This window comes from Sceloporus undulatus, chromosome 1 (genome assembly GCF_019175285.1).
Source record: "Sceloporus undulatus isolate JIND9_A2432 ecotype Alabama chromosome 1, SceUnd_v1.1, whole genome shotgun sequence".
NCBI classification, from domain to species: Eukaryota; Metazoa; Chordata; class Lepidosauria; order Squamata; family Phrynosomatidae; genus Sceloporus; species Sceloporus undulatus.
Window position 1 is genome coordinate 229,924,771 of NC_056522.1, and position 10,069 is coordinate 229,934,839.

The window sequence follows — 10,069 nt, forward strand, 5'->3', positions numbered from 1 at the left end:
GTCCATTCCTACTCACATATATATATAAATGCCGTCTTACAGTGATGCTTTAAATCTCTCTTGAGCCGTTTCATCCAAAGAAGACAAAACCTAGTAGTCCTGCTGAATAGTTAAACTGTGGGTTGAATCCAATCCTGCTTTCAATGTACACATCTATCATAATCCTATGAAAAGTCTTGTAAATGTGTTACTTTTCAATATTTGGTGCAGCAAAGTTGTCAACCCCAGAAATCATCTGACAAAAATAAATGTGTCAGCTGCTTATGTTAATGTATTTTCCAAAGATTTTAAGGGATGAATTGCCCAAGCACAACTCCATCCTGCACCTCTGAGCAGGCCTTATCACATCCCACAGAGTTCATAACTTTCTGCTACCTTTTAAAATAAATAAATAAATGCCTTCTGAAAGGTTAGAGCTGGTCATGTTCATTGTTGTGTAATACAGCACAAGGAACAGCAAAGGCTCCTGGAAAACAGGTAGTTTTTATTTTAGCACTAAATTGTGGATTGTGTCTGTTAACAATACTACATTACAAAATTCAACACATTCAAGGCAAAAATGTGGCCTATATCTTTTAAATCGCAAATTGTTCTGAAGCACATATAAGCTTGCTCACATGTTAATCCGCTTCTTCCTACATTTGGGAAGCTGACAGGAAGTACTAATGTCATTTTGCCTGTGCAAAAACTGTGAATGTCATTGCCAACGGATCATCTTAAATCACATCCTTTTGCTATACACTGATCTGAACAACACATGTTTCATTTTGAGGAATGGAGTAGATGAGCCATAGCTTTAACTACCCTACATTAGTCAATCAAGTGACTATACAGAAGCCATCATCCTGTCTTCTCTCTCTCTCTCTCTCTCTTTTAATCTTTGGAAAGATTTTACGTCATGGGCAAAATAAAACATGCAAATCTTGATTACTGACACAACAAAGCAGGGAGACAGTGAAATGGGAGGCATCTGCCTTTTCCCTGTATCTACACTCCTCACTAGAGAACATGGTTAAGTGAACAAGGGTTAAAGATGAGAAATAGTAGTTTAAATGCAGACTAGTTTCATATTGTGCTAAATCTAATGTTGGTGTAATACCAGCACAATACTCTTCCCCCATCCCTCTGCCATAAGAGTTCTCAATGCCACACGATATCTGACTCATGAGAGTTTCCCTCAGGTTTTTTGTGTTCATGGGAGGTAGGCTTCTGCGGAAAGAAAAGATCACTCCTCCCCTCCTGATTCTGTTGAAGTCCGGAATGAGATTTAGACCATTATCAACAGCTTGGAATGTTACTATTGAAAAGTATTTTGTAATATGATACACCATGAAACTCTCACAAAAGGAATGTATTACCATAACTACAACCAACAAATAACTCATTCCATTGCTCTGTTACTTTTTTTGGTTCTTTTTTTTATCCAGTGTTGTGTCTTCATGAGATAGATGCTCTTCTTCCTTCCTATTACTCTTTCCATAATGAATTCGTTTTCTTTAATTTTTTTTTGTTGTTTTTTTTAAAAAAAATACTTCAAAGAGAATGGGATAATGTGAAAAGTGCCACTTCCAAATATCTCTACTAATGCCTTTTAAAAGTAATTTAAACAAAATACCTACAAAATGTTATTCATTAAAACAATATACATGTTATTCCCATTCACTTCATTACTTTTGAAACATGATATTGTGGCATTCTTGTTTAAAAAGCTCATTAAAGATAATTGCATCACTCTGTTACCTCCAACAATCATATTATCCAGTGTTATGTCCTTATGGTATGTTCTTTTTCTTTCCTGTTGTTTTCCTATTCATGGTCTTAAAACACTGAAGCTTCAATGGGCAGAATTTACAAGAATTAACCAAAGGAATGGGTTAAGCCATACCAGGATCAACTAGCTGAATTGATGTTTATTATATTACAGAACAATACCTTGCTCCTCTCCTCCCGTGAGTGTCCCTTTCTGTGAACTTCCAAGATAGAAAATGTCACCTCCATATGAAATGTCACCTACCACTGAAGGGCAGGGCATGCAAATTGGCACATAATTACATTGTTCTGTTCAGGAGGAGGGAAAAAGCTCTTTTTTCTAGTATAACCACATTGCAACACTTTTCTTTATAAACATGGAACCATTTTAAAGTTCTTCAATGGTGCAATAGTCTGTCATGCCATCTAAGTCTACTCCAGCCCTGACAGAAGAATTCTAGATATGTAAATATAACTTATATGCCACACAAGTGGATCTAAATATTTCACCTTTTGAAATCTTTTTGCTGCTATGATACTAGCAGAGCTTAGAAATCATAGGGACTACTAAAGCAGCCAAAAGGGATTCTTCTTTTCAAGGTTGTTATAGCACCTTTTTCATCAATCAGAGACATGTAGACTTGTGATTTTTCAAGTTTTGATTAATGATCTTCCACACGATATCCAGCTCAAGAGACAATGCACAGGGATAAAGGCAACATGTGACTCAGCAAGTTATGAATGCATCTGTTAGTAAACCACTAACACATAATATTTTGAATACATAGCAATGCTTTTAAGCAATGATTAGAAGCCAGAAATGGTTTTATCCTATGCACAGATATTCCTATTAAGATATTTAACCGGTTATCCAATCATTCATTTTGTTAACTGGTTATCCTGGAGAAATCCAGATAACCTAGTTTAGGATTCAATCACAATTGCGCTCAGGTTGTTATTAAATAAATACTTATCACCTTTCTTTTCACTATATTCAAGCTTTTTGAGATCATCAACAATTTCATTTTTTAGGTCAAGAGGGGCTGTTTTACTAAAATTATAAGTTTCAGTCAAAAAATCAAGCAACAACTCCCCTTTTTTGTTTCCTTCAGTAAAGCAATCTGTTATGTCCATATGGGATGGAAGCTCATAGGACTGGTACTTCAGCCCAGCTCCATCAAGTATCTCTTCAATGTCAGCAGAGGAAACATACAAGCAAAGATCATTCAGAGGTAAACGAGAGCCGTATTTCTTCCAAAGCCTGGCCCAGCCACTACATCCTGCAGGATAAATCACAAAGAAAGTTTAAATAATGCTTTCCTCCTCCTCCCCTCTTCCTCCTCCTTCCAGTATCATCACTATCACCTATGTACATAGTGCTTTAAAAAAATAGTTGTTTCGTAAATCCCTTCCCAAGTGCTCTCCAGTATAAAACCAAACATAGAGGTTGGATGTAGGAATGTGAAGAAAGCTCATCACTGTTCATTAAACATATGGGATTTTGAATCAACTTTTTTATGAGCTGTGAAATTTGGCACCGGCTTGATCAAGGTATGAGAATTATCATTTTACTTCATATGTGATTGAAGTGATGGGGCGAGAACTTCAAAGGAAAATACAATGGGCAGGGTTATGTACTTTATGTAAACAACCATTCAGACAGGGTCTTAACACCCAGGAGTGTTGTTATTAATTCTGCATTCAAAAAAACAACAAGATCTGTTTGGTTTAAAGTTTATTTACTGATCATCAACTTTCCAACATTTTCAAAGGGCTGTGTAATGTCATACAGATCTTTCAGATCTCGGCCTCAGCTAGTGTTGATACAGGGATCAGTTGATACAGTGGTCAGTGCAGCCCTTTGAAAATTTAGGGCAAAGATCATAATTTTTCTGGATCCTTTTATATTCCATCCTATTCCCACAACTGTGTAAATATGCTTTATACCTGAGCATTTACTATCATTCTGTACTGTATTTGAAGAAGTACGTTTATATCCATGAAAGCTCATGTGAAAACAAAAGCCAGTTAGTCTTAAAGGTGCTGCCACATTTTATTTTTTCCCTCCTCTTTCCTTCCTCCGTTTCATGCTGCAAGAGACTAACATGGCTATTTCTTTGAAAACTATCTTGCCACAGGCACTTAGGCAATGACATTTCCATAGCACAAAAGAAGAAAACAGAGTTCCCTCAATCATGGAAGGGACAGCATGTTTACTTGGAGTGCATGAGTGTGCAAAAAGCTTTTGTAAAAAAAACCCCCTCTTCTCCCCCTCCCTGGTTTAGTCAAGAGCCTCTGATTTTACCAGAGATTATAGACTTTAATTTAACTCTCTTTAGTTTTTGATTCCACTTTCAAATCCGCAATCAAATCAAAAGTCAATATCAGGAGATGGTATTCCAGGATAAGCGATTATGTCAATAGGCCTTCAGATTTGACTCTTCCCTGGGATATCATCAAGATGGGGAGAGGGGGGTGTCTTATGAATGCCAGTCATTCCTGGATCACATAGGAACAGGGAGGGCACTGTTTATGAGGGGTGGTGGGAGACACTGTATCCTCAAGATGCAATTCTATGCTCATAGTTCTATGCCAGGGTCCAAGTCTATGTCAGGAGTAATCTCAATTCATCATAGTGGGATTCACTTCAGAGTAAACATACACTGGACTGTGCTGAACGACTTAGAACTTTTGCCTTTTGAGGTTTTTGCCAATGCTTGAGACAGTAGTTTTCAGAGACCCTTTCTTATAACACTGAATAGTACTGGGATATGTCAATTTTTGTCTTGATTAATTCTGAAAAATGTAAGGTTTTTGTTTTGTTTCTTAAACCCTATCTGAGTTATAGGAAAATAATTCCATCTGTGTCTCAGGAAAAGGGCAAATATGAGCACAGCCAAAAATACTAAGGGGGGGGGGGGAAGAGCCATATATTGGATCAGGCCAATAGTGCCTCTTATCCAACATTGCCCACTCAGCCCTGACTAGCAGAGGTTATTCACAGTTGCAAACAGCCCCCCACCCCACCCCCAGAGACTAGGAATGGATAGAAATTGCATAATAGTCTCAATGACAGTATCATTTTCAAACCTCAAGAGACATGTAATGAGAAAATGTACAACTAGCAATGGGCATCAGACATTTGTGAGGTGTGCAGCAGGAGGGAGAGGAGTAGTTCTGAGAAATAAGTGTGCACAAGGCATTGCAAACATTTTAAAAATGAGAATGGTTTAATATGCACAAAAGGGAAAAATACGAAGAAACATACTTTACACAGTAGGAAGTTGTGTAAAATAGATAAATTGTATAAAGAAATGCACAAATTACGGGGAAATGTGTTTTTAAGTATTTCAAAAATATAAATGAGAGAGAAAAACACATCTTAGAGTCCAATATGAAGTAACAAATCAAGAAGATTATAGGGTATCAAAGAAGCTGAAAAACAGGTAGGATTGATCCACCAGTCAAAGGAGATTACCACACTGCCTCTCCTCCCAGCCTCAGCGTGGACTGAAACTTTTGAAAAAAATTAAAAAGTGGGTGTTATTGCACATGTCCATGCCCAATCCAGAGGCATTGTGTACCCTATCATGGCCTCCCATACTTGATCCGTACTTCTCCTGTACGCAATGCAATGCCTCCAGACTGGGCATAGAGTTGTGTGATAACACCCATTTTTAAAAAGTTTTCAAAAGTTTCAGTCCACACTGAGGCTGGGAGGAAAGGCAGTGTGACAGTCTCCTTAATATTAAAGATTATTTGCATATGCCAATATAGTCTGTTTTAATTAGTAACTTGTCTGTTATGGGGGAGGTGCTGAATCACAAAGCAGGAATTGTATGCATACAGAAACATTCTGGTGTTATAGCTGCCAATTACGTATGGTTTAAGCCTGTTATTTTGTCAGAATATCTTCTGTATGTTTCCTAAGAAGTGAATATCCTTTGTACAAATATTCTCAGAATTACAGCATCAGGATCAAACTAAATGATAAGTTTTGCAAGATTTTTGCACAGATGCTCCTCCAAGTAGTGGCAGACATCTCTTTGTCATACCATATGATTTTCCTTCAGCTACAGATCTAACATCTAGGATGTTTGGTTTTGTGATAAGTCATCAGAAGGTAAAAAGGGGTTCAATTAAGTCTGACTCTTGAGAAACTCTTTCTAGCAAATCCCACTATAGGAGGAGAATGGGTTAACCAAAGGGAATACAGTCAGCCCTTCTTATACACTGATTTTTTATACATGGATTCAAGCATCCACAGTTTGAAATTGTTCAAAAAAGTATAAATTTCAAATATCAAACCTTGATTTTCCATTTTTTATAAGATACACCATTTTGCTATCTCATTATATTTTATGGGACTTCAGCATCCACGGATTTTGTTATCCACGGGGGATCTTGGAACCAAACCCCAGTGTATAACAAGGGTCCACTGTATGTATATCTTTTTAACATCTAGTTTTACCATCAGTCACGACTAATTAAAATGGGTTTAATTGCTATAAGTTTTAGTCAAGATTAAAGGTTTAGTAACTTGCTGAAATACATTCAAAAGTGCTGAAATACATACATAAGTGCCCACTGTCTAGTCATATCACTGAGCCACAAGAAATGGCAGCCAACTGACAAGTACTGTATACTGATTTAAAGCACGCAGGAAAGAAGCAAGTAATCCAATGTACCACCAAGCTTTGGTTTCTTTTCTGAGACATTCTCAGAAAAGGGATATCTATTATGTTCTGAGTCTCTGTGAAGTTTCTAGCTTAAGGAATGTCTCAAAAAATAAGGAACATGTGGCAACCTTGGGTTGGTCAGATTGCATCCCACAGTGACATGGGAAAGATCCTTGTAAAAATCTGCTAAAGGCTAGCATAAGGTACACAGATAAGATCCTGCAGAGAGTCAAAGAAAATATTAACTGAAGCAGTGGGAAGCTAATCCATTTACTTGGTACCCTTGGTGGCATGATTCAGCATTTCTGATGTGAATCATTTACAAAAAGCCAAAGCCACTAGCCCCAATGGGTAGCGCAGCAATACATTCAAGACTAATGAGGGCTTGCTGAAAGGTATGACTGCAAATCCCCATTGCTAATAAAGCCATTTGCCTGCCTTTGGGGGGAAAGCTGTATATTTTTAAACAGTTTCTTTTTCTGAAACATAAACACTCCAGCAGTTCCGAATGGATGCCGCACAACAAATTGGTGCATATTCTCCTCTCCCCACCTGGTGGAAAATGAATGCAAAGCACTAATTGCAGGCAATGTGCTGGTGTCAGTGTTCTGTGACTCAGTGCCATTTCTGAACGGAGCAATTATACACTACCTGACTGGCACATTATTATAATCACTCCCCGCAGATGCAACATATGGCACTACTTTTGTTTTCCATGATTTTGTTGTGAACTGAGTGTGGGGAGGAGGTTATCTTAACAACAACACTATGTAGCTCTTCATAGTTGCTCCCAGTCGACAACAAGAATGCAGGAGGATCTGAGCCATTGTCCACTTTTCATATCTGGTTTCCTACTTTCTGCCTCTACTCCCATGTTTTCATTAATCCCCCCTTTTATTTTATTTTGGAAATTACTTTGAATGCAAACCCACCCAGACAAGCTCCACTGACTAGAACAGGTGCTTCAGAAGGGCAACAGGACTTTGACAGAGAATATTGTTTTCATTTATTACTTATGAGGGAGTGTTATATCAGAGATTGCTTCTTTTGTTTCTTGTCTATTTCATTCAGTTTAGTACTTTTATTCTCCTAACTGTTTCCTCCCCCTTAGCCCTCTTCTTGCTTTGATAGCTTCTTTCTGAACTCACTCCTGTCTTTGTCTATCATTGCTTTTCTGGATTATTGCTAGTTGTGGGTCACAAAATCTTCTTGCTGCTTCCTTCATCCAAACTTACCTAGGCAAGGGATTTGGGACAGACAGGTTTCACAATCAGAACTCAAGCTGAGGAACTCCTTAATACCAATAGGCAGTGCCACATTCATATGCATGTTGGTGTTTAACTGACTTGCAGTTTCTATTCTGTATTGTGGTTGCACTAACAATATCCACATACTCCATGCAATTCCAGCTTTTATATATAAAATGGCAGCAAGGGAGGATAGATAGTGTCAGGAGCACAGAGCCTGATTTGGAATGAAAGACAAATTGGAGCTATGTATTCTAGGATTGTGTTTTCATTTTTAAAATTCTCTTATTTTGACTGAAAACAATCTAAATCAGTCTGTAGTCAGTTTGCCCAGCACTGGCGTGTTTGGTTGTTTGTTTGTTTCAAGACATTCTTGGAAATTACAAATGGAAAGTTCAAATTCATTTTGCAACTGGTTTGAACTTACAGTTTGTGCCTGGATGTGTATGTGTGCCTGTGCTTTCAAGTCACCTGTTGACTTATGGTGATCCTATGAATTTCATAGACTTTTCTTAGGCAAGGAATCCTCAGAGGTGGTTTTGCAGTCCCTTCCTCTGAAATAGAGGCTACAGCACCTAATATTTGTTGGTGATCTCATACAAATACTAACCAGAGCTTGTGGCATCACCAAGAGGGTGTGTGTGGACCTCACCAGGTGACATCCTAAAGGAAGGTGACACCACTGCTCCTCAAACACCTAAATGTTGGCAGAAACAGACCATGGCATTCATTTGCTTCCCTTTAAAATGCTCCAGATTTTTTTAAATTAAAATTTCAAATTTCAAAATTTTAATTTTTTTTAAAAATGTTTTTTGAAATTTTTATTCTTTTAAAATTTCCTTTAACAACATCACATTTTAACCAGATCTTCACTGTGTATATATACATACATTTAGGTTGTGCATATGATATTGTAATTTGAAGATATAATTTAAATTTTACTAGTTGTTTATCCCAGAACTATTGGCATTACATTCAGTAGTATATGGGAATTACGATTTACGAGTAACATTGGTACAAAACAGGATTACTAAGAATTCTATATGGTGAGAAATGGGAGGAGGTCAAGGGGGGTGGTGACACCATGAGTTACCACACCGGGTGACACCAACCCTAGTGACACCACTCACCAGAGCTGACCCTGTTTAGTTTTCCAAGATCAGACAGGATTTGGTGCCTGGATATCTGTATCCAAATGCTATTAAACAGAAAAATTAAGCCTACTTTCACCTCATAATCTGAAGAATGTGCTCTGTTTAGCTCTGTTTTCATTAAGATATGCCAGCTTTCATTGTATAAAGATATGAGGGACAGTGGTTCCAAAGATGGACAAGAAATGTGAGACCAAAGCATTGTCACCATGCACAGTGTGAGGAGCTATGTTTCTAGAGTGAATCATCCATATTCATCTAGAAATATGCCACTGAGTCATTCACAATTCTTTGTTCTTTGTACTTTGTCCTTAGGGTCCTTTGTATTTGGTCCTAAGGTAGCCACCTTATAAAATGGGGTGGGAAATATGAGGCCTTCCAGTGAACTGTCAAAATAATAATTTGTAAGCTGCTCAGAGGATCATTTTGGCTGAAAGGCAGGATATAAACACTCCATATACACACATGCATGCATGCATATATACATACATGCATACATAAGTTCTATTATATCTCTCCAATTACTGTGATAACTAGGGGTGATAGGAGTTCTGGTCCAGCAGGTTCTGGAGGGCCACCCATGAGTTGGATGTTTATGGTAGGTTTGAATCTAAAATTAATAAACCTGTCCCTCTCTTTGATCTCTGCTCTCATCTATGTGAACCTGATTTTCCACTCTCACTAAATAACTGAGTAGTGGAACAGATTCAAGCTGTGAAGTCAATGAAACCTGAGCGTGTTAAACTTTGGCTGGTTGTACCCATAGGATCTGCATTATATGGCACTAATTGGGCTGCATGTAGAATGTTCAGTTTGCCTTACTCTCTCTCAGTACTGTATCAAAATGAATGCATTAATACCACTTTCTAGGTATTCCATTTTTCAGTTGACTTGATCACAACTTCCACATTCAAATGTCAAATACAAAACTATCCAAAATGACATTTTCATAGAGTCTCACAACATGAAACAAAATGGGCAGTAAACATGGGAAATGAGCCAGACAAATAGCACAACAGAGTTTCATAGTAGATATTTGCGTAATGCCACATGCAGCCAAGTGTTTCAGTGTATGCCATTCTGAAAACTCTTTAGCAGATTAATGAATTCATTAAGGGACTCCCTAAACAATTCCAGGTTGTGTACCACCTACAGACATGCTTCAACTTAACACATATCTCTGTGAACCAATAATAATAATAATAATAATAATAATAATAATAATAATAATAATAATAATAAT

At 37.5% G+C, this 10,069-nt stretch overlaps 1 protein-coding gene across 5 annotated transcripts in view; it reads right to left on the reverse strand.

Annotated features, from left to right (window-relative positions):
* Positions 1-464: 464 nt before the first annotated feature.
* The window catches only part of LOC121917764 (histamine N-methyltransferase-like), a 37,692-nt gene continuing 28,087 nt past the window's right edge, over positions 465-10,069 (reverse strand). For all 5 annotated transcript variants that reach the window (XM_042443908.1, XM_042443901.1, XM_042443894.1 and 2 more), the window contains one exon: positions 465-3,029. In XM_042443908.1, the coding sequence (XP_042299842.1) occupies positions 2,674-3,029 (356 nt within the window). In that variant the 3' untranslated portion in view covers positions 465-2,673. The remainder of the gene's footprint in view (positions 3,030-10,069) is intronic.